At 42.8% G+C, this 25,319-nt stretch overlaps 2 protein-coding genes across 5 annotated transcripts in view; both read left to right on the top strand.

Moving 5' to 3' along the window:
- The first annotated feature begins 172 nt into the window (after positions 1-172).
- On the top strand, positions 173-8,722 carry LOC143321998 (sorting nexin-1-like). The gene is made up of 15 exons (XM_076732828.1): positions 173-311; positions 751-898; positions 1,825-1,961; positions 2,085-2,151; positions 2,289-2,332; positions 2,460-2,601; positions 2,697-2,775; positions 3,181-3,256; positions 3,405-3,518; positions 4,946-5,039; positions 5,198-5,403; positions 5,879-6,022; positions 6,440-6,520; positions 7,235-7,306; positions 7,475-8,722. The coding sequence occupies exons 1-15, from the start codon at positions 192-194 to the stop codon at positions 7,523-7,525; spliced, it is 1,575 nt and encodes a 524-aa protein (XP_076588943.1). The 5' UTR covers positions 173-191; the 3' UTR covers positions 7,526-8,722.
- A 1,036-nt stretch (positions 8,723-9,758) lies between these two features.
- csnk1g1 (casein kinase 1, gamma 1) overlaps positions 9,759-25,319 on the top strand; it is a 30,619-nt gene continuing 15,058 nt past the window's right edge. For all 4 annotated transcript variants that reach the window (XM_076733013.1, XM_076733021.1, XM_076733030.1 and 1 more), the window contains exons 1-4: positions 9,759-9,995; positions 16,578-17,008; positions 17,584-17,624; positions 18,996-19,065. In XM_076733013.1, coding sequence (XP_076589128.1) covers positions 16,822-17,008; positions 17,584-17,624; positions 18,996-19,065 — 298 coding nt within the window. In that variant the 5' untranslated portion in view covers positions 9,759-9,995; positions 16,578-16,821. The remainder of the gene's footprint in view (positions 9,996-16,577; positions 17,009-17,583; positions 17,625-18,995; positions 19,066-25,319) is intronic.

The following is a 25,319-nucleotide window of genomic DNA, read 5'->3' on the forward strand; positions in this document are numbered from 1 at the left end:
AGAGGCCATGAGTCTAATAACATGATAATGATAATAAAATGTATTTATAGAACATGAGTGTTTTACAACGTTAAACCAAAGTCCTTGTTCGTCGTGTTGCCTGCTGACCAGCAGGTGTCGCTGCAGCCGTCGGCCTTCACTTTCCTCGCTCTCTACTTCCGCTTACGTCAGTCCCTCTCACAACACGGAATATGGCGGCCAGCTCAGATCGGAATCCCCCTCCTTTCCCAGCGACAGAGGAGCCCGGAGCGGGGCTGTCTGACATGGCAGACGGAGACAGCGACGAGGGCGAGGACATCTTCGTCAGTAACGTATGTCCACCGCTCGTTTTGACCAGTTCTAACCTGTTTGTGTCGGTTTCATCTGCACGAAGTGAACGAGCCAGTAGGTCTGCCTCTATGCGCTCTGACCTGCATTCATGGCATCCAAATTAACGGGCAGCCACTGACAGAGAGGCGAGAGATGTTGTCAGATTTTGAGTAAAAGCGACGAAATTGATTCATAAACTCAGCAGAAGTTAGTTTGACTGAAGTCAAGTCTGTCAAAATTGAACTGTGCTTAATTTGTCGGCCTGTCCTGGTGCTTAATAGTTAATTTAAAGATGTCCGGCTGAGCGGCTCGTACTTTACATTGAGTGTCCAGCTCACAGGACCCTCCCCGCCTCCTCCTCCTCTCTTATCTGTGAAAACGTTTTAGCTGTCATGAGACTCCAGAAGTCACCACTCCTCCCGTGTCCTCCCCTCTCTGCAGAGTCACCCTGCGGCCGTGAGTCGAGGAGTTTCTCAGCCGGACCGGGTCCGTGAGGAGCCTCCAGACCTGTTCAGTGAGGAGGAGGCTGGCGGCACACCGGCCAGATCCAACGGAGTTCACTCCGATGACGACGGCGACCTGTTTGCCGGTCAGGAGACGTTTTCTTCCCACACTTTCTCTCTGTTTTATCCCGCTAAGTGTTCACTGTGCAGCGCTGACAACCTCCATCATCCTCCACAGGTTTAATGATCTTAAAGGGTCATTCCGCCCATTTAACACATCAAGTTCAGTTAACCACTCATGAGGAGTACTAAGGAATGTAAATAAGTATATTTACCAAAGTACTGCACTTCAGCACAGTGTTCAAGTACTTGAATATTTCCGTTTTATGCTAATTTCTACTACATTTGTTTGACACACTTAGTTACTAGTAATCCTGCAGATTCAGATTATTCATGCAAAAGATAAATCAACTCAAATTATTAAATATTATTATGGATGAAACTACCCAGCAGTGTGTGTGAGTAGTTGTAGTTCGCCCCACTTTTGCCAGCTGCCACATTAGCCCTATTGTTTACACATTAATGCACCATTAATTAATCCAGTAATGTAATATACACCATTCTACATCTATATGATGAGTACTGTAACTTTACGTGAAGCATTTGTTGATGCCAACACTCTTAAGTGAGATTTGAATGCAGGGTCTTATAACAGTGGTATTGGTGCTTTTTCTAAAGTAAAAGATCTGAGGTCCCACACACATTCACAGAGGATTAAAAATCTGCAGATAGTGAGTGAACTGAAAAGTCTCATCTGCATCATTTATCAATGATAAAGCTGTAATGTTGTCAAAATGCAGCAGTCATGTACATGTAAACTGTGGCTTTTCTACAGTGAGTGAGCACCAGTGCCTGTCAGGACAGATCAGGTGTGTGTGTGTGTGTGTGTGTGTGTGTGTGTGTGTGTGTGTGTGTGTGTGATCCCGGCTGACGCTCACACAAGGCCTCTGTTTTTCTTTTCCCTCTGGATCAGGAGAGACAAGCATTAATCAAAAGTCTCCTCTTTCCCCAGAGGCACATGTGGAGCTGAGCACAGACAAGCCCGGCAGCTCTGATCGGAAGCAGCTCTCCTCCTCCTCCTCTGGCCTCCGTCCTGCCTCCTCCTTCGCTCAGAGCCCTGCAGCCATGCAGCCCACCTCCTTGGAGCAGGTACGGGCCACGTCTGAGCCGAGCTCGCCAGTAACACGCCTGCTTCTGTAAGGCCTGCTCTGTCATGGGCAGGTTCTCTGTGTCACAGTCAAACATTCACAGGTGTTTTCTTGTTGACTGCAGCTGGAGGAGGACGAGGCCAAGGACAGCTTCGATGTGGACGTCGCAGTCACCAACCCAGAGAAAGTTGGTCAGTGTCTTTATTCATAAAACTGTGACACAGTTTGGACATTTCCAATTCATTCAGATCTTGTAGCTGGAGATGTAAATGCACTGAGACATTAGTTTAAGTTGTTTAATGTGTCTCCAATGTTTCTGTCCTCCCAGGAGACGGCATGAACGCATATGTGGCCTACAAAGTCTCCACCAGGGTCTGTACCAAAGCTTGTGATTATACTTATATTTAGTATTTTTACTCGGCTCCTCATGCTGCTAGTACGTGCGATGTGTCTGCACTTCTGTATCTCATCAGTGTGTTGTCCCCGTCTCTGCTTTCAGACATCCTTGCCCATGTTCAGGAGTAAAGCCTTCACTGTGAGGAGGCGTTATAGTGACTTCCTGGGTCTTTACGAGAAGCTGTCGGTCAAGCAGTCGCTCCACGGCTTCATCATTCCACCACCGCCCGAGAAAAGTGTCGTAGGTGGGTGCCCGCCCGCCCGCCCGGGTCTTTCTTTATTTAAGTCTGTGCCTTTAAGTCAGTGTGATTTTGTTTTTCTCTGTCATTTGGACCAACAGGAATGACCAAAGTGAAGGTGGGAATGGACGACCCGTCATCGGTAGAGTTTGTCGAGAGAAGACGAGCAGCTCTGGAGAGGTGAGGATCCATACGTGTTTCAGACAGTGAGATGAGGAGTGACGTTTGTGTTGAAGACAAACACACACAGAGGCCACAAGAACTAAACATCTGTCTTAGATCCACACGCTCTGTCCCATTACAGTCGACTGTGCTGCAGCAAATGAACATCTGGAGAGAATTTCATAGAATTGGTCATTTTGAAGGGAAAAAAGAATAAATATCCCACTCAACCCAAAAATGTCAGTTTGCCAGTTCTCATTATTACAAGCTATCATCCCTTTTAATACCAGGCCTGTTTTTTATTACCGTGCAGATGTTTGTGGTCCTTTTGAACTCTGTTTCTACTCCTGCCAGAGTGCATGTTTTATGTATAAGTTAACCTTCTTACTCGCTTCATCTTGCTGCCGCCGTGTTTTTCTGCAGGTATCTTCAGAGAGTCGTGTGTCACCCTTTGTTACTACAAGATCCCGACGTCCGCGAGTTCTTGGAGAGAGAAGATGTGAGTGTTTAAAGACACGAGCCCGATTCCTGATTCCTCATTATAGCAGCTGGTTTTTGATTAGAGAATTTTAGATTCTTGATTCTTGAGAGTGACTTGTGTGTGTGTGTGTGTGTGTGTGTGTGTGTGTGTGTGTGTGTGTTTTCAGCTGCCCCGAGCAGTGAGCACACAGGCGCTGAGTGGAGCCGGCTTCCTCAAAATGATCAATAAGGCATCGGATGCTGTCAACAAGATGACCATCAAGATGAATGAGTCTGACACTGTAAGGAGGCTGTGCCGCACGTGGAGATCCATGTTAGAATTCTGTCATAGAGCTGGAAAAAAACCCTGATGGGGGATGTCCATCGCACAGATGGACCTCCAGGCTTAGAGTGAAAGGGTTAGCACAGAGGCCCTCGACAGACTCCACAAACTTTGGACTTAGAGGATTCAGCGTCGAACCAAACTGAGGCTGAGTCACATCTGAGCCGCTCTGTGCTGCCCGCAGATTGAGCCTCACGTTTGGGATGTCTAATCCCCCGTCAGCCATTTGGAGTTTTGCCATTTGGAGTTTTGCCATCTTCAGGCTTCCTTTTGCTCCAGATAAAGGGACTCAGCCAGCCTTCGAGCACCTTGATAACCTTATTTGATAACAAAATAATGTCATTTGCAGTGGGTAGAGTCGCCTGGGCAGGATGTTCATTTTAATGAGAGCAATCCTACCCAGCTAGGAAAGAGACGAGGGGCTGCAGCCATCTAAACCCGCCTTTATGGCGTCCAGAATAGGAGGGAAATGGGTTTGAAACATCTGGCCATATGTGTAAGTAAACAAATCTAGGGTGAGCAACAGAAAAGACTCTGACAGGCAGGGGCAGACAGTAGAGACCCCGGCAGCATGGCCTCAGACACAGGCAGGGAATGAAGGTCCTGATAAAATATCAACATGTCATCTGCTTAAAGGGCGGTTTTATGCTCCCTCTTTCTATCGAGAATACCAGATATTAGAGCATTAGGGCTCCAGCCAGCGGCTAATAACAGGCTCAAAGAGCGGCAGGCTGAGAGGGTCCCCTGTCTGTTCCCACAGTGAAGGGGAACCAGATCTCTGGCCAGGAGTCAGAACTGCTGCTGTTGAATTATTGAAAAAGACCCTGACCCAACTGACGAAGGATTCTTGATGTTAAAGGGCCTTCTCTTATTATCAGAGGAATCCCAGCATGGTCCTTTTTTTTTTTTTGGGAGGATGAGGGAGATGTCGGCCTGCCCGACTGATTGAGACAGGATCTGGTTACACGTATCCAGCACAGGGTCTAAGATAATATCATTAAACTCATCAAACTCAGATCCAGACCCATCAGACTCTAGGCCCTTTAAATCAAGCAGTGCTTCCTCTCTTGTTGAATCGGGGCCTTTAACTGTAGTTTTTGAGCCTCTGTCGCCTTTCAGAGTCTCAGATCTGAAAGAAATAAGTGCATCAGGGCTGGGAAGTTCAGGCTGATCCAGCTTATAATATAACCAGAGGCAATTAATGAAGGCACGTTATAGTTCAAGCTGAAATTATACTAATTATTGATGTATTGATCATATTACAGTATCTGTTGTGGTATTGTAACCACCTTGTTTGACATTCTATCGAGTCAAATGGGCCTTCAGCTCCAGACGTGATGAGGTTTGACTGTTTTTCTTGATGTTCTGTTGTTGCTCGGCTCTCAGTGGTTTGAGGACAAGTTCCAGGAGGTGGAGAACGAGGAGCAGCAGCTGAGGAAGCTTCACGCATTGGTGGACTCGCTTGTCAATCACAGGAAGGGTGAGCTACATGTGACTTTCTTGACTCATCTTTGCCCAGTTTTTTCTGTGTCAGATTGTTTGAGCTGAGGAAACAGGCGAGAACAGTTCAGCTGCCTACTCTGTTAGGCCCAAACACGTGGACTGAATAGCTTTTTTGTTTTCTGCCTTCAAAACCAGAGCTGTGTGGGAACACCGCAGTATTTGCCAAAAGTATGGCCATGTTAGGAAACTCTGAGGACAACACAGCGCTGTCCCGGGCCCTGTCCCAGCTGGCAGAGGTGGAGGACAAGATGGAGCAGCTGCATCAGGAGCAGGCAGCCAGTGACTTCTTCATCTTTGAAGAGCTGCTGGCCGACTACATCCGCCTGCTGGGCGCCATGCGGGTGAGCTCACAGCTGCAGAACGGTAGACATGCAGGAGGAGGACGTACAGATTCGTGAGAAGCAGGGAGGCTGACGAATGTAAAGCTTGAGTAGGTCCTGATACCAGGACTGAAGTAAAGACACAAAACATCTCTGAAGGGTTTTCAGCCACTGTATGTTGTAAAGCTGCTTCACTTAAATTGATTTTTATGTATAAAACGGCACAATGAAGTAAAACACAGGACGGGATCACTTGTACAAAAGTAACTGAGCCAGCAGGTTGTCACAGTCCGCCATGTTGCACCACCATGTTTCTACAGTAGCCCTGACTGGACAAACCAAGCACCGACTTTAGACAGAGCCTTTTTCACATTTTTGGTGCCACCGTAGGGGAGGGCGAGGCGAGGCGAGGGGTGTTCAGTTGATTGCTGTCTGCAACCTCGGCACTAGATGCCACTAAATCCTACACACTGGTCCTTTCAATGGACGTCCACAGGGCTGTTTTGACCAGCGCATGCGGGCGTGGCAGCGATGGCAGGAGGCTCAGAGCACACTCCAGAAGAAGCGAGAGGCCGAGGCCAAGCTGCTGTGGGCCAACAAGCCGGACAAGCTGCAGCAGGCCAAAGAGGAGATCACTGAGGTAACACAGTGACCGCACAGCTGCTGCAGCACCGAACCGAGGCCTGATGAGATGAGATGAGCTTACATCAGAAAGGATTAGCAAATTATCACATTTTGTTTTTTTATGTTTTACACAGTTGTCATTGAAAAAGTCACTTTTCAATATTTTTTTATATTTTATAGACTAAATAATCAATTGATTAAACACCAAAATGATTCAAAGATAATCAAAGAATAGTCATTAGCCTAATGGGTAGCCCTAGATGGAAACTGTCTCTTAAAAAGTGCAAAAACAACCTGAGGAATATTAAATCTGTATGATTCACCGTCTCCAACAGCAGTTTCAGGTGTCCAGAACAAGCAGCTGATGTGTGTTTTCTATCCAGAGATGAATGCTTTGTTTATTGTTTTTGTTTTCCTCCTCATGTGTCCTCAGTGGGAGGCGAAAGTTACTCAGTACGAGAGAGATTTCGACAGGATCGGAATGACTGTTCGCAAGGAGGTTCTCAGGTTTGAGGTACGTGTATGAGTTATACAAACAATGAAAAGTCAAAAGCGTTCAGGCTACTGCATGTGTACAGCAGGAACAGTAAGAATCAGTCTGGTTAATTTACAGATCTGTGCAGGCTGATTTACAGGCGCTCCTGCTTTAACCACATTAAATGTTATTGTATATATATTCATGTCCTTAAGTAATGTAAGGTAGGATAAGGATGAAAATAGAACAGTCTAGACCCCTTTTCAACCAGAATACCAACAACTTGCTTTGCGCTGCCTCATTTGAGTGAGCCTCCCACTTGTTTGTGCCTCTCCTCCACCCTGTGCGCCGAGCACCAACATACCACACAGACAGGCAACAAAACACCAGAGTCTCTAAAGCTGGCTGCTGCGCCGCCTCCAAAATAGCACCTGTAGTCTGTTTTGGTTCCATTTATATCAAGAAAAGTCTTCTGTTTAATGACCAAATATGGCGTCACCTGTATCTGCCATTAGAAGCACCTCTTTAGGAGTATGATCGGCCTTCAACCACATGAGCGTATTTTATATTAAGAATAATAGAATTGTCTCTTAAATAAGTTGCACGATGACCCAGTTGAAGCAAAAATGGGTTGACCTCTCGATAAGGTCGTTCCTCTTCTCCGTGCACCTTGAAATTTGTGCCAGAAAACCCCCCAGACGTCTTTTCCTTTGGCAAAGAGCTTAAGACGTGACAAGACTTTTGTCTTTTCAGAAAGAAAAAGCCAAGGACTTCAAGAGCCAGATAGTCAAATATTTGGAGGCAATGCTGCAGTCTCAACAACGGGTAATCATTTAACCTTTTCAGTATGATTGTAAAGTCAGTGCACTTGACCAAAGTGTCCCTTTAACTGCACGATGTATCGTTTATCATAGAGATGAATTGAAAGGATTTTGCACTATAGCAACTTATATTAACGTGTTTTTTATTCTCCTCATGCTAATTGTTTTCCAGCTTATAAAGTTTTGGGAGGCGTTCCTGCCTGAAGCAAAGGCAATAGCTTAAAGTGGAGGGAGACTTTTTAAAGACCCCGACTGCCTTTTCTGAACACTTTACCTCTTGACCAGGAACTGAGAGGACAATTTTGAAACACACACGAACCTTCCATCCATTTTTTTCTCTTTTTAATCATAGTGTATTCTCTTATCTTGTACAGTTTTTTGATATGATAAGCTGCCGCATTTACACAACATTTCTTTTGGCATAATTCCTTGTTTATGTTCTCGACTTCAAAGATGGTATGAAGCAGGGATCCAGCAGAGATTAACCTGGCCGTAGTATTTGTAAAACCCGCTGTCTGTCAGCGGGATATACGTATATTTATGTTTCTTGCTTAAGCCAGTGTATGAAAGCGTTAACACTGAGGTACTGCCCTGAAATAACCTTGTCTATAGTTTACATTAGAAGATAGACGTATGTCAGTCATTCCAGTCTCTAACAGCGTATGTTAATGGATGCATGTCAGATGATGTTTTCATGCACTAAAATGCATTGTACAGTTGGAAAAGCTGTTTTTTTAAAATGAAATACCACTATTGATGACTGAGGTCATGTACCAGGAGTATTAGCACATTGTTACAGTGTATCACACAATGAATACTAGATCACAGAAATCATATTAACACTCAGATTTGACAAGGTCACGTGCTTGTCGGAGCTGTTACACAATGATAACAGATACATAAGGTCACAGTGAGTGCAAGCTGAGAAAACCCGTTCACTGCTTTCTTGGTATTTTCTACAGTGAAATATTTGCTAGAATCATTTTTATTATATTAATCCATTTCTTCCACAACAGTTTTAAGCACTTAAAGTTCTTGTGTCAGAGACTGAGGCCCAAAGGAACTCATTTGGAAGTGCTGCAGACATTGTTTACTGCCCATATAAACAAATATTGACATATGTACGTATGTACAGTACTTGAACTGAATCATAAGACTGTCAGATGTTAAGAGTAGCCATCTTTTTTTTTTTTTTTTGGATAAATTGGTTTAACAATGACAGAAAGGCACAGACATTCAAGTGATAAGGTCCTTATTTTCTTATTCAGCATTTGTAAGTGTAGGTTTACTGTCATGTCATATTTACGTAAGAATGTGCTTTATTTTTGTAACCACTTTGCATTAGTACACACATTTTCCTGGAGATGCTATACAGGTAGATGTACAAAATAAATATGATTGGTTAAGCTTTGGGCTATATTTTCATCTTCCTTCGTGGTGTTTTTGTCATGTTTGTTTTGTGTTTGATGGGATTTCCTGTTTCAGTTCATTTCATGGATGAATTATGAGCAGCAGGCCTCTGGGCATAAAAATGGGATTGCAATCATATTTTGTGTTTTTCAGAAACGTGACAGTCAGTTTTAAATTGCTGCTGAGAGTCAAAAATTAGAGTTGAAAATTAGAAAACTCAGTTTAACATGAACTGAGATTTATTTGGGAATTGTCTGTAAATGCACTTTCAGGCCTCTTTTTCATTTTAAATGAACTCTGCTCAATTTCTAAGCAAAATAATGTCATTAAATATCCCCCTTGTTTTAATTTGGATATTTACAATTCCACGACTCCACCTGCCGACAAGGTTCATGTGATATGATCGAAGGCTTCCGAACAGCTACTAAATGAGCTTCAAGATTAGATTGTTTTCTCAGCGGCGGTTTCCAAGATGGAGAATTAACTCTTAAGGTCAGTGTTTAAATTGCTGGCAGAAGGTTGAGGGCTCAAAGGGATGAGGAGCAAACAAAAAATGTGATCAGGACATCCCCTTTTTGGGGGGATTTTTGGGGTCTTTGCTGTATGTGTAAACATTTTTTTCTCCTTTTCTGATCTAATTAAGATATTCCTTTTATTTACCAAAAAACATTCACAGAGTAGATGTACTTTTTTTTATCATACATTGTTAATTATTCTTAACTTTAACTCCCTGTTTTGACCTCGTATGACCAAACTAAACTCCAATAACTAAAAATAAAAATATGTATTTGTGATTTGGGAGGGGTAGTGGTGTTCCAGTAAAAAAAAGGGGGGGGGGGGGGAGTAATATCACTGACAATGGAGCACGGCATAAGTTCAAAATTGTGTTTCTGAGCAATTTTCATAAAATCAGGTAAAGTCCTGATACATAAAGGTGATAAATCAACGCTAGATGTTTGTTTTTTGAGCTGTTTCACTACACGGTTTTATGACTTACGGTTTAATCGTTAATTATCGCGTATTGGTCTGACCCGGAAGTGTGCGCCGTGGAGCGGGCGGTGCCGTATTTCTACATCCGGTGTGCTCGAGCCTTTCACGAGCGGCGAAGACGGACGAACAGCGAAGAATGGATAGAGCTGCTAGCGACGCTCCGCTGCTAGCGTGAAACATCAGTGACAACAAGTAACGCCGTCTACCTTATATTAAACTCCAGGCGTTGGCGCATATTTGGCGTGACAAACACACAAGCTGCGTCCCTATCGGCCGGATTTACCACAGCGAAGGTGAGTCTGTTGTGTTTGTTTGCGATGAGCTAGCAAACCAACATTTGATAGTAGGCGCTTGCATGTTAGCTAATATTTTCGTTGCTAACGGAGCTAATTTCCTTGTTGCGCTCGCTCCAGCTGTCAACTAGCAATCAGTAGGTGTTAGCTGAGGCGTTAATTTCAAGAAATGAGTGCGGATGCTTGATTTGCTGTCCAGTATCAAACCCAGTGTTGTGATTGACAAGGAAGTGTTTGTATCGCGATTTTTCGCAGAATATATTTTAAGATAGAGCAGTTACCGGGGCTAAATAATGTTTGGCTAATGTTAGCTTTCTGCTGGTAAATCAGGTTTTATGTTGGCAAGCTGGGAAGCTAACATGGCTAACGGTTAGTTCGCCCACTAATCGTTGTGACCATCACTTATGTTAACACTGCCAAGGCAGGCTTTGTCCATGAACCGCTGGCGTACGATTGCCAGCTCGCTTCCTTGTTTTGATTCAACCGGAGGCCTTCTTACAAACGATCGATCATCTTTACACGAGCCACAGCTGCCTCTAGTCAGCACTTCCTCACATATAAAGTCTTATCTCAGAGCAAGGTAAGGGAGGCAAAGACAGAATGGCCCAGAATATGACGAATGTAACCAAGGCCCCTCCTCAGCCTGCTCACTGTGGGCAGAGGTGTAATGGAGCGTTTTGCTAACTGTTGCAAGTTTGATTTTGCCAGGTGCAGATGTCATGAGCAGATTTCCTCTTCTCATGGTTAAACAAGCATAAAGACGATATGTGTTACTATAGATTTCCCTTGCTCAACTGCATGGGCGGCTTACTGTATTCAATAGAGTATGACTCGTATTCAGTTACCCTCCATCAAGTAAAATAATTGATTACCCTATTTTCCACTAAATAACACAGTGGCGTGCTGTGGGAGAGCTGTGAAAACCAGTTCTGACATTGACATGTTATTGAACTATATGTTACCAGCTGGGCATTTCCCCCAACGAGGGCTGTTTGGATCCATGGTAGATTATTGCTGACACCCTTTTAAAGGAGTCCTCCTGCAGGAAAGGCCAGTTTAAAGGAGTTTCTGTTTTGCATTTATTCAAAAGGTCACGGTGGACAGTTCAGTAAACGCAGGCCTGCTTACTGGCCTCAGTTTAGGAAAATCCACACTGAAGTGAAAAGATGTGTAAATGCATTTACATTTCATTCAGGCATATTTGGATAATTTTCAGTCATTGCACATTTTGCTTGGTAATTTTTGACTTGACAAAGGTGTTGTTGAAGGCTTGTCCTTCGCCATGTGTGCAATTAATTACTACAGAATGGAGACTACCTCAGTTAAACATTTTCTTTGCAAAAATGGAAAATATATTTCTATTGCTCGTGCAATTTTGAATGTGCCTCAGGTGGAAAAATTTAATCACTGGTACGGACATGGGTGCACACAAACAGCTACATGTTGTTCTTTATGTATTGATGGAGAAGGAAAACTGGCTAATCTAAATTCCCTCCAGTTACAGTTCATAAGAGCCGGCTTTAAGGAGAGAGGCAGCTGCTAGCTGGCACTGCCACAGTAGGAGTCTGCACTATTGGCAGGCCCCCTCTCGGGCTGATCTTTCCACTGAAGGTTAATCACTCCACTCAGAGCCTTTATGTTTCTATAAAAATGAAAAAATGTCAACAGATTAGTCATTTTTAATAGATGCTAATCAGCCAGAAGCATCTCACTTTCTGGAGATATTTTGACAGGCAAGCCTGTGGACTGTAATCAAGGTTTTTGGAGTCTTGAATACATTTTCTATGCCAACTCAGTGTGTTTCTGAAGGAGATATACCAGTCAATAGTGCTGGATTTTAAAACTAGCTATTACCCAATTACAGCAGCTTTCCTGAAATGTGTAGCGTTTGATTTCCAGCATCACCAAACAAACCTGTTTGCCACATTCTTGTCAGTCAGTCTTGCTGCTATGGTTTGTGCCGGAGATTAGACAGAAAGCAGTTGCGTTTTGATACTTTCTCTACACTTCAGTCAGATATTATAACAGCATTGTGAAAATTTTACAGTCATGAGACCTTGATTCTGTATTTCTACAAACGTCACATTCCTGCTTCATCATTTCCAGTCAGACTAGACCTGAAATAAAATAGCCTGATGCATGGCTTCAGCTGAGAGAATATCGGTGATGACACACGCGTGAGATCAGCAGAAGTTACAGTCTACAGTTGCAATTTTGAGAGCATCTTCAGTAATATGATGCATTTCTTCTTATGCAGGATGAGCTTCATTCAAAAGTGTAAAACAATGGGATATCCTAGCTGAAGAGAAAGGCAGCTCAATTACATGAGTGTGAATGTTCAAACTATCTAATAGTATTGTTGTGTTTTTCTTTATGCCCACATGTATGCCGTGAGGTTATCATGTATTAAATGTATTAATTAAATTATGTATGTATTAAATTATGACAGCAATTTTTTAGAAAGCTAAACAACTGTGAATCTAATGTATAAATTATAGGAATGTAAACCGTTCGTGGATTTCTTGCATTTAATCTTAAATAGGTTAATTAATCAATGCACTTAAGGATGTTAATATTCTTAAGCACTCTTGCAGACCAAGCCAGAGTCAAATTAAATGCCGTTATGCAAATTAGCACTATATCAAGCATCAGGCTGTGCCGTCATAAATCTACACATTTACTGCTTATCTACTGTGGTTCAGCAAACTAAAGGATCCGCTTTGAAGCTCTGCTGTGATGTTAAAAACACAGAGCATGGACGCAGTAACATGAGCTGAACACTGCCTCAGCATTTCTTCAACATGCTCATCAACCCAAATTCTCTCACATGGAGAAGTAAGAGTGGGAATCAAGAATCAGTTCTCGGCTGCGACTGTCTCTGAATGCTCTGATTCCTGGTAGACCTGCAGCTCTGACACTATCAATTCCTTTTATTAATGCCTGTACATTGTTCACGCCAGAGTGTTGTAATGAGACCTTGGCCGCAGCAGAAAGAAAAGGTTGTTTTAATGTATATAGGCCTACACAAATAGCATGAGAACAAAATACAATATTTAATGCAAAACCAGCATAAACCTGAATGTTTGTTCACAATGCAGAACATTTTCAGTTGCTGTCAGAAAAAAAGAATTGTTGGAACAGATCAGTAAGAGGGGCCAATAAACTAATTCTTTAATGGGATTTGACTTTAGAAAATCCTTTCATGTCTTCTCCTTCTGAGAAGCGTAACTGCTTTTATATAATGCCAAAAGGTGTGTATCCTCAAAGTCATTTATCAGGACACATGGCAGCTCCACGGGGATAAAGGCCGGGGATTCCCCACGTTACATCGAAACTGAAGGAGCGTTTGTACAGACCACAGAGCGCTTTTCGTCCGCCGCAGCCGTCCAGTGGAGTGCTTGAATTTGTGCTTTACTTTATTAAGTAGGTGGTTAACTGAGGTGAATTTACACAAACTTGAATATCTGTGCTGTATAGTGAATTGCAAGTTTATGCGCTTCCTCCACAATGTTTATTCTGGAAATCCTTTACACACACTCAAGGTGAACAAACCCCCAGGGACACCTTCCACGATAATGCAATCCACCAAAACACTGGCAGTACGTCTGAAAAATGACTTTAGAGTTAGCTCAACACCTCGAACACCAATCAGCTGAAATTGAACATATGCAAAGTTACTGTGCAGCTGTTCCGTTCGATTGCATTCTGCAGCTGTAGACGATAGATAAGATAAATGAAACAAGATTACACTGCAACTTACTTGTCCTAAAATGCAAGATGGAAATGGAGTGGCAATGCCTTCTTTATGTTTAGTTTTGGCTTTTTCAGTAGATTAAGGTATATTTAAGAAGGGGTACATAACAACACCGGAGGAAACCCCAGGGGCTCATCACAGCACATCGTGATGCACCTTTGTAATTAAAGGTTGCAGATGTTTCGTTACCCTTCATGTAGTTTTGCTGCCTTATGTGAATTAAGTTCTTGACTCACTTTAATGTTTATTTTTCCATCCTAATCCTCAGGTCAGGCATGTCTGAACGTGTGTAAGATACAGTGTGGCTGTGCTAATGTTATCTTCATAGTAAAGCAAACGACAAATGCAGAAGATTGGCCGACTGCACATTCATTTTTGCGTTAAAAAAAACGTCCTTTCAGTTTACACCATGTACGAAGTCGGTCAACATTCCCTTTCAAACACGGCAGCACGTCTGCCTGAAGTGTTATTGTGCACATCAGCTCTCTGAGTGTAATGTGAAAACATCTTTGAAGCTCACAAACAAACCAGATCTGGCCTGGTGTCAGCCTTGTGCAGTGCATTGTCGTCTTTGATGACAAAACAATAACAAAAGCACCTTTTTAATATAAAGTAGATTTTGGTTGTGATTATTGTGCAAATGAAGTTGTAATACACTCATCATAATTCACAGGCAGTCACAGTGAAAAAGCACAGAGCAGAAACAACAAATGGCCAACAATGTGCCGACCAAATGTCTCTCTTAATTGAACAAATGTCCCTACTCAAATATAGTTACACATTACAATCTTACTGGGTCTTCAGTGTAACCATAATATTGGAGTAACAGCTTGAATAAACTGGAAGATCAAAGCTCTGTTCAGCAGTATTACAAGGTCGGGTGTCGTTCTGCAGTTGAGGAGTGTGTGTATGCAACTGCAGTTGCAGCCTGCGCTCTCAGGTGAACAGCAGCAAGCAGGAAGTCAGTGATCGTCTGGTGAGAATGGGCTGACCACAGGCAGAGTGTGTGTTTATGCTGCGTCCACTGTCTTCAGTCAGGAGAAGCACCTCTCTGAGCTAATCCAAACACTGGTGCGCGCTGGATTAGAGTGGCCTACAAATGATTATTTGCACAATGGAAACTGTTAGAGCTCACCATTGGTCTTTGCCGCAAACGTGTTTTATAGCCATGTTGTTCTGTTCCTGGTTTTATGTAATAGCAACAGTGCGCAGTTGCCCTTGAGAGCAAACTAGCTGTCTTTGATGCTGAGATCTGTGCATGAGTCATCCGGAAGCCCACACACAAATACTTTACAGCAGCAGCCTTTCCATGCTCAGGAATTACAGCATTGTCATGAAAACATTAGGAGCTGATGCTTTTTTGTTGAAAGCAAAAAAAAAAAAAGTTGTTTTTCAATGGCAAACGGTACTTTTTTAATTGAGATATTTTTGACTAAATAACCAGCGGTGCAGGTAATTGACTCATTTACAGTCAGTGTTTTGTTTGCAGCCTCAGTAGACTGGGAATAGGAAGTCCCCAAAGAGGCCTGCAGTTGAAAAATATCACGTCGTAGCGATTGCTGCTGCATCACACACCAAACTGCCTCTAAGTTTTAGCATCACATCATCTGATATTTGCATAATTCCAGCCCGCAGTCAAAGAGGTTGAATTAGATTGAGCCAAAAACAACCGGTGTCCGTCTGGTTAAGCTATGGTGCCCTTGCGAGCAGACGTAGCTTTATGTAATTGTTTACATAATCTTCCCCGCTGACATTGTCTGCCCGGCTATAGCTGTGGGTGGCACAGAGTCTTAGATGCCTTCACGATCACAAACTATGACTTAAGGTTTGTGTTGATGCTCAGACTGTTTGCTGTGTTTTTTGTGACCGCTCTGACGCGATGACTATCTCTTCAGCCCAGCAGCGCTGTTACAGTAAACCAGTCCTGTCCTCATTTAGCAGCGCCTGCTTGTAAACAGTCATTTGAAGCGTTTATATGACTCATGAGCTTCAAAAAGGAGTTAAACTCGCTACGGTATGGTGTTAAATTTAGAAAATATTCAACAGCCAAAATGTGATTGAGGAGTTATAGTAATTACTGGTGGCTCGATATGTGGTCCACATTATTCATTTTAACATCGGAAACCTTTTGTGAGACTAAAGACAAGCAGATGGAGCTTTTTCCCAATTCTTAGAATGAAATGTCTTGCCAAAGGGCAACGTAGCCGCCCTGCTGCGCCTCACTGTCTGTGCAGCACATGACCTGCCCCCCAACTGAACTCTGCTGAGATGTGCAGGTTTTCCTTTTTTTAAAGCCAGATTTTACTGCACCTTTTTACACATAATATAACAGACGTGGAACCTAAATGACCAAACCAAAGCACTTGGTTATTATTGAATATTTTCAGCTCAATTCAGTGTCATTTTCTGGTTTATTTTATTTTATTGTGTTGCATCTATTCTCGTTTTGAGGCAGAGAAGCATGTTTATAAAAATTTAAAGTGGCTAAAAATAAGGAACTACTTTGGATTGTCATTTCCAAGGTCTGCAGTGGCAGTTATGTCATGAGGCTGTAGTCATGTGTTTTCACAGCAGTTTTAATATCACGTTCTTTAAGTAGAATTGTAGAAATTGTAAGAACGACTAAGATATTTGTCCACTCTCTGCTTTTAGTTAAAGAAGAAGCTCAGTGAAAAAAAGATCAGCCCAAATGTTGAAGTGAAGCCAGACTTTATCAGGATAGCATGGGAACAGCTCTTGAGAACCACCCTGCCGTGTTCCATGTGCTGCTCTCTGTGGAAAGTTAATGTCTCTTCTCTTTGTCATATGTTTTATTGTGTTCGCCGCAGGTCTTCCACCTTCTCCTTCCTGTGACAAATGTTGAGAACAGAGATCGGCCTGTTCAGCAGCTGGTAGAGGTGACAGGGTGAGGACGGGGAGGAGTGTCGGTTAGCTGAACTAGGTTTTGTCTCATGAGAGTGACTGTGCCGTCCAGGCACTGCCAGTGACCAGGGCTGTGGCTGTGGTGGGCCCAGCCCAGGAGGCCTTTTCGTACATCACTCCTGGCTCCCGCTGACCTGAGCTGCTCACACCATGGATCAACAGAGAGATAAATATGGAGAGCGGCCCACGAGGGCCGCCAAAGTTTCCCAGGGCAGCCGCAGCGGACACTCGTCCCGACCATCTGGCTCCTCCAGCTCCTCTGGGGTTCTCATGGTGGGGCCAAATTTTCGCGTGGGCAAGAAGATCGGCTGTGGGAACTTTGGTGAATTGAAGCTTGGTAAGTTGAGTCTAAATCTAGTGTTAAATGGTTCAAGACACAACGAAATAGTTGACTAAATGAATGTGGAAGTTTTTATAGCAGTTCTCCGTGGTTCTGTGTGTGACCACACTCAGTTTTCAGTTTGCTACGTACACCTGGCCAAAAGTAGTGCAACAGAAGAGGCCTGCAGCTGATTCTATCTTCGTGATTGAAGGCTGCAGTTTGTGGTATTTTTGAGTTTTGTTGCATAAGACTGACAGATGTTTCCATTTTGTCTATCCCATTTGTATGATTCAGAAGTAGACGCACTTCTGGAAACATCTCAATGTAACTTACAACCTCCAAAATGATCATAAAATAAACCAAAACCTTTCAAAAAGTCAAATAAAAACTGAACATTGTAACTCTCATGAATTACAAAAAGAGGAAAAGCAACACTATTGGATCATTTTTTTGCCTTTTGTATATGAAACCTGCAAAATGTGCAGAAAATTTAAATAAAAATATCTCACTTATTCCCTTGTGAAGCCTTAATGGGTGTACTTTATTTTTAAAAGCCATCTAATGTATGTATTTGTTCTGTCTTATTTCAGGTAAAAATCTGTACACCAACGAGTATGTAGCTATAAAACTGGTAAGTGCACACGTTCTGCTTGATTCCTCACCTCTGCACATATCAGAATAATTCACAAAATGATGGTTAAAATCTGTCCAGTGCAGTAAATGGATCAGTATTATTGGTGTAGACGTTGGGTATTCATCAACAGCATCACTGTATAAGAAAGGGTGAGTTGAAAAGAAAGTGAAATAGTTCATTAGCATATAAAAAGAGAAAATGGACACATAATGAAGCTTATAGTGCAGTTGATATTAGAGATGCATCTGAAATGTTCCTGAAGGTCTTTAAAGTCAGTGCAGTGTTCAGACTGGGAAGCTACTTTGCGTGTTAAATCCAAAATGATCAAGTGAAAGATTTTTGATAAGCATCAGTTAGACACAGCCTGCTGTTTTTCATGCTCATCTGCCGTTGATTTCCAGAAATATGACTCCCGTTTTGTGCGATACTGGACTGATCCGGTCTTGGAGGGAAATGTGGATGAGGTGTAGATGCTTGGCTAGGTGTGTCTTTCCAGTGTCTGCTGGACTGGAAACCATGACTCCTGACTCATGCTTTTATTATTGCTCACCAGAGAGTAGTAAATACAGTGGAGCAGTATCAAAGTATTAAGGTTAGCAAGCCAAACGGTTTTCAGCCGCTCACACTACTGTACACTGTGCTGACACTGATGTAGTGCTTTTACACAGTCCAGACATGTTTCCCTGAAGTGTGTGTTCGCTTTCAAAACGTGCGTGAACTGGGAAGACATTTTAGGGGCATTTTAGGAGAAATCTGGGAGTGTATGTGAAGTTAATATTCAGGTTAGTTTCCCAAACATTTGATCAGAAAATGAGTTGTTTTTGTGGAGATTTGACCTTTTCCCCCAACAACAAATGATGTTTGAGTTAAGTGTAACTTTGAGGAAAGACTTTAGTTTTTAATTTTCCAGGATAACTCAGATAATGGAGGACGAAGGCACATGTTTTTAATCCCAGCTGACAGGGCATCGTTCATACGTTTGAGCGTTTGATAGAAGAAAAGAGGCTCTGGTGGTGTTTGTGGAAGCTGACACCAAAATACACGTCGTGCCAGTTAGTTTGGCAGACCTACTAGTTTTACACGATGGGAGGGTTTTCCTGCTTCATCCCACATTCTGCGATCGCATTTCATTCAGTGGCATGTTTGTATTTGCCCTTAAGAGCAAGATGAGTCATCGAAAAATTGTTGACACACAGGAAAGATGTTTCATTTCTTAAAGAGAGTCCATTCGGTGTTTCTTTTTAATGATTTCACATATCAGTTAAATTCAGCTTTAGGTGTTTTTTGTTTTTCCTTTTCACTGTTTATCCCAGTGTGTGAGGTTATTGTCATTTTCTGACCGCTGGTTTGGACGTGTCCACTCTGCAGGAACCAGTGAAGTCGAGGGCGCCACAGCTGCATTTAGAGTACCGGTTCTACAAAACACTGGGGACTACAGGTGAGGTCCCACATTTGTTTGTCTGTCCTCATGGTGTTTTTGTGTGACTGCATGACAGTGATTTGACTGTTTTGGAAGATCAGGCCAGAAGATTGCATCATTTCCACAACAAGTGATTACTCCCCTCAGGTTATGTATTGATATTAAGCTGTGTCAGCACCTTTTAATCTCCACGGCTTTGTGTACAGGAGTGCGCGAATGGCTAGAGACAGTGTGCTGGACGGTCACCTTGCCTGACCGTAGACTAACCAGGGGTGCAGCTCAGTGTGAAAGCTTCTTACGCGCCCACAAAGCAGATGCAGCAGTTGATATTTTGTTCTCATCCACTGAGAAGTCGAGTATGTAGGAGACTAAATGTGAGGATGTTTCTTCTGTTCAGTGCTGTCTGTCTCCAGGCTCAGTGCTGTCCTATGAGCAGCAGCTTTAACACACATGTTCGAAGTCCAGTTGTGATTCAGCCAATAATAACCCTCAAATCTTCTGCATTATTCAGTGTGTGGCACTGGCCCACTCTGTGTGGGTCTCTGTGGGTCCAGGCTGGATAGGCAGTTAATTGCTGCGACAAACCATCTTTTTTTTTAACTTGCAATGATTTTTTGGTCACTTGGTGGCAGTGGACAGGCTCAGTCGTCCACAAGCGAGGATGGAGTGAGGTTCACCATGTTGTGAACACGTGATTGTGTAAGAAATATTACTACATGAGCTCAGGAACACTTTGTAAAGCTGTTGTCGGTAAACACAGATCAGTTGCCAGTGACTGCGTTCTGTTTTTACTCATGTTTACACACCATCAGAACCTTTTTGTTGGGGTGGGGGTTGTAGCTCGGGTGTTTGATTGCCACCAGCTCCTGAGGGATTTCTCTGACTCTGAATGCTTCACAGTGCTCACCAGCTAGTTGTTTCTTCTTCTTCTTTTTTTTTTTTTTTTTTTTACCAAAAGGTTTGGGCTGGAAAACCACAGCAGTGAGTTGTAACATGCAGTAAAGCTCCGAATGGCTGAGGAGAGCTGCAGAGTTGGGTGGTGGTGATTCTCTGCATGTTCATCACCACAAACGACCCCTTCCATGTTACGCACAGCCATTCGACCCATCTTATTATAAAAATATTGAATATAGTCACATTAAAGAGATGCACCTGTGAGGTTTGACCTTAGTCTAGAGGATTATCTGACAAGAAATGCGTTTTAGTTTTCCCACATACCTCCAGTATGAAGCAGGTCTGTGTACTGTCGTGTCGTGTCGGGCGAAGGAATTCATTTATGATTAGCTTTCTTGTCTTATTAAAACATCCACGATACTGAATCAAAGTTACTGTCACTGCATGAGGCTGGATCATGTGGTCAGAGGTTAGCACTAATCCACATCACCAGATGGTCTTTAATTTTTTCATATGTTTAATATGCATACTACAACACTTTTAGAGGATTTCAGGCAACCATTAACTCCACAGCCAGTGTCACTGCTGATCATTTTAGTGCATTATTAGCGCGTCTTCAGTACTCAGTTGTTATTTCTGGTGTTCAGTTCGAAGTGTCTGCAGTCCGTCAAGCTCCAGCGAGTTCAACCCAAATGTCAGAAATGTGGTTTCTCCTGGTACCTGACCTGTGGCTGCGTATCCTGCAGTTCATTAAATGAATATTTTTAGCCTTGTTCTAATTTTTATTTTAACTTTGTTCACACATGTCCAATAGCAGCAGTTTCTCCCGTCCACGGTCTGATTCACGGTGTTGAATAGTGATGTCAGCACTGAAGGTACAAACAGTGACATGTCTGTTTTTTAGTCTTTTTCCACGTCCTCATATTTTTTCATCACGCCCTTTAAACTTTATTATTCTGTGTGCAGAATGAAAGACAATGCAATAGTAGTTCCTTCTCAACTTCTCTTCCCTTCACTCGGCTCCCTTGACAATTTCTCAGTTTGTCATAAAAGATTAGTCAAGGTCTGCTGACACATCCCTGTTACAGCAACCACTGACAAGGATCTTGTGAGGATTAAATGACTACAACGGAGAAATGAATTAGGGGCAAACTTTTTTAGTCTTGGTACCAGAGGAAATGGGTGGGAGCGCTAGGAACAATGGAACAATAGAAAAATCTTTTTTCATCATTGTTCGTCGCTCTTCTGGAGATATGGTTAAAATAGTAATGTATATATTGCCCTGGTAGTCACATCTGTACGCCTAAACTGGAGCTAATGGTTGATTAGAGGTCACTTGGATCATGCTGCTTTTAAATGTGTTAATTCAGGTTAAATCTGTCAGTTCAGGGCTGGCCTCAGTCACAGTTTGACATGGAAAATAAAAGCCACGTTTTTTGTGACGTATGGCCCTTGATGTGCATTTTGGAGCTCCGCGTGCATATACGATAACCAGACTGGGAATATAATGGCTATTGTTTTGCAAAGGCAAGGGCTGGAAAAGGCCAACTGTGCGGAAACTCATTAAATATTTAGAGAGTGGGTCTGCCTCTCTTAGTACTAACCTGCCTCTGTCCTCTCCTCCAGATGGGATAACGTGACCTCATTTCTTCTTGGCCGTGCGCTATGCCACATTCCTCGCAGCCAATGTGGTTGTCACAGTGCCTGTGCGACAGAGTCTTTATGAATTAATGTGGTTTGACTCAGATGCTCAATCAGGTGTTGTATCTGGTGCATAACCAACTGTCACTGAATATTAATGAGAATGATTCAATTAGGGGTTAAGCATCTCTTTCCAGATATTATGTGAGAATGTTTGTCAGCGCAGTCAATAATAGTTTCTCTGCTGCTTTGATTTTACAAGACAGCAGACTCTGAGGCATCATTGTGCTGAGGACAAGATGGTTTTGAAGATGAAGAGGGTTTGTTCAAGGGTGGGTGCGCGCTATCGAGCTGTCGAAGGTATTGGCAGCCAGACCTCATCATGAAACACTACACCAGCTCTGTGACCATTGCAATCCAGAGGACTAAACATTTCCCACAGTGATAGAGCTTACCAGATTTTACAAGCATGTAAAGGAAAGCCTGAGGGGTCTTATCCAGGATATCTGCCCCGACTAATGCGAAAACATGGATCATTGTTAAGAACAGAGCTTCTCTCAGTGCACCGTGTTGCTTCAAGTGCAAAAATACAGCATGGTGAGCAGTGTTTTGGAAATTGTACAGTTTGTTTTTGTCTTTTCAGTCATTAAGGGAGAGATTTCAAAAGTACTGCACGCGTGAAAATTCCCCTATTTCAGTTAAAAATTAGAAAATAATCCCCACTGTGGTCACAGGATTGACAGCAGTGCTTCATAACATCACTGTCTTCTCTCATTCTGACTGCAGTCCAGTCATCATGACTAAACAGTCTGTCATGCACATGCCCTCGTGAAACATGACCAGGCATTACCGTCACTTTACAACATGAAAGCTTATGTTTAATAATTACAGAAGGCAGGTCGTGCTGTTAATTGACTGGACTCTGAAACAGGAATACTTTGAAATTTAATGATTCTCCTGCTCCGTGCAGCCAGTGTTTCTTTGGCACTGAAGAAATGGATTTATTCTGTAAATCTTTAATATTCAGAAATCATTGAACGTGCTTGGACACTTGAAAATAAAAGAATTTTGCTGTAGCTGCATGTATATATATGTATAATAATGATAATCTGTAGTTACAAATGTTGATTTCTTTTTAGCTCTTACAGCTATTTTTTTCAACACAGTTGTGCAGCACAGTGTTGCTGCATTGACTTTGTTAATCAGGTGGTTGCTGGTTGGAAATGTTCCATCCTTTAATGAAATTTAAAAGAATTCATTGCTAATTCCAAATGAATTTTGGAACCATAAAAACAGTTTTCTGGTTGTGCAGCTCTGTGAAGCATAGAATATAAATGAATGGTGCAGCAGGAGTCAAATAAATGATCCAACAAATGAGCAGATTGACAATCAGCAGCGCAGGTTTGAGGAAAGCAGCAGCTGAACTGAAGCAAGTCAACAAATATGTCTGTCAGAAATTTAATTTGAGCGGCCAATCACAGGCTGGAGTGATTGTGCAGCCATCGTGCTGTCAGACGTGGATCAACGCCGTGCATAACACTCGCTGTGAGGCAGGAGCTGGCTGTGTTCCACAAGAGCCATAAAATATTCTGTCGAGCCAACGCAGAACCAACACGAGTCGCCCATCTCTCCTTATTCTGCGGCTCCACTTCCATCCCACTGTATTTGCAGGAAAACACACCTGTCATACATTTACTATGCGGCACAGTAGGGGACACCATGGAGAGGTGACTGGTCTTTCACAGGGCCGACACAGACACACACACACACACACACATATATATAGCAAGAAAAACATGTTCGCTCTCACACCTACAGTCAATTTAGAGTCACGAATTCACCAAATTTCTTTGGGCTGTAGGAGGAAACCCACACAGGCACGAGGAGAACATGCAAACCACACAGAAAGGCAGAGCACAGTGATCTCGACGTAATTATTTCTGAAACAGACGATGTTTTCTGCCGTTATTTCAGAAACACACTCAGTGTTGCCGAGCATGAAGAAATCTTTGTGTAACGTTAACGGTTTCGTTGAGCCCGGCCCTCGTGAGGTGGCGCAGTGTTGCTCTGGTGTTTAGCACGTTATAATACAGATTCACAGTTCTGCAGGTATCCGACAAAGCAAATCAAATATGACACGTAAAAATAGAGTATTTCTGCAACCGGCTTTGTCACAGCGATGGATGAATTATTAATGACAGAAAACTACTACCAGATGGTCAAAGTAAAACACCCAAGCCCAGGACTGGTCTCATCACAGTCCAGGGAAAGATCAGGTCTTGGACGACACGTTGAAAACATACAAAGTAGTGTGCAGGGAGACTTGGCCAAGTGCCGTTGGGCCGCATTCATTCATCACTCATTCTTCACATTCATCTTGTTCCCCTTTTGTTGGAAAAGACTGTAGCCAGCACCTCTATTAGAGTACAGTAATGTATAGGAAAATGTATTCTTTTGTCCCTTGACACAGGACCGGCTGCTCTATTCAATGGCTGACAGAACTCTAAGGCTGCATGAAACCTTTCTAGTTACTGATGTTTAATTTGCTTCATCTCACAGACCTGCTGCTCTGAGTAGTTATATAAGTATACTGTACATGATATATCTTAAGCCAGTATTTGCATTTTACTACATAATACAACTGCATAGTATATGCTCTCAGCCAATTAGTAAACTACTTTCAAATATTTTTGTGCCTGCGGGGGCTGGAGTGTCAATCTGTGAGGTTTGAGCAGACATCCTCCCCCAGCATCAGAAAGCTTTTTAGAAGCATGGCGCCTGCAAAATGTTGCTCAAAGAGAAGCAAAGCAACCTTTCTTTACCCAGTACTGTTCTGCTCTTTGGCTCACTGATGCACGCTGTTAATGTGGATGTCTTGTTGAAACTGCTGTTTGTTTGTTGACGCCACACGCCGTTCACTTGCTTGCAACATTGTGGAAACGTCTTCTAGACCAAGTCTGTACTACACCCCAGGCAGTACTCTCATGATTTATTTTTTATTTATTTATTTATTTTGAAGAAAATTGGATGAGAGAAGTCAAAGCGGTGCCTCCTAAATTGTTAGCTTCCATCAAAGTTTGAGTCTTCCTGCACAATTAGAGTATACTCTGCAGTACAGGACACACACGTTCGGCCTCTGATCGGGACTGTTTTGCTATAGGTAATGACGGTTTTGTGAGTAAAAAGCTTGACCAACCTTGTTTTGAATTGAACAACCGTTTATCCACTTATTTACAGCACATCTCCAATCTGACACATTTTTAGGCCTCCCACAGGCACCCGGGGTTTCAAGGCACTCATTCCTATGGTACAATTAGCAACCCACAGAACTGCATAATGGTGTCCAGAAACACAGGATGGAGCACAGCATGACTCCTACATGCCCATATGCTAGCTGACAGCATTTACGCCACCTTTCATGCGGCAGCGTTTTTTCCCATTACCCAGCTGGCAAGTCAAATGTCCTCAGCAACGTTTCCATGCGAATATGTTGACGCACGACGTTAAGATTAGCATTGTTATTTAGCTTTGTCATTATTAGCCTCTGCTTAAATTACTGGGGCGGATTGATACGTCAGTGATGGCAGTTTGGTGTCTTCACTGAACTTTATTGTGCCAACTAACCACACAAAACATCAAAATGAGCACACAACCAGTATATTGTAGGCTGGCACCGTGTTCGAGGAAGAAATGCCTTTTAACCCATTTAGATCACATCCCTGTTCATATTGTGCACC

Source organism: Chaetodon auriga, chromosome 1 (assembly GCF_051107435.1).
Source record: "Chaetodon auriga isolate fChaAug3 chromosome 1, fChaAug3.hap1, whole genome shotgun sequence".
Taxonomy (NCBI): Eukaryota; Metazoa; Chordata; class Actinopteri; order Chaetodontiformes; family Chaetodontidae; genus Chaetodon; species Chaetodon auriga.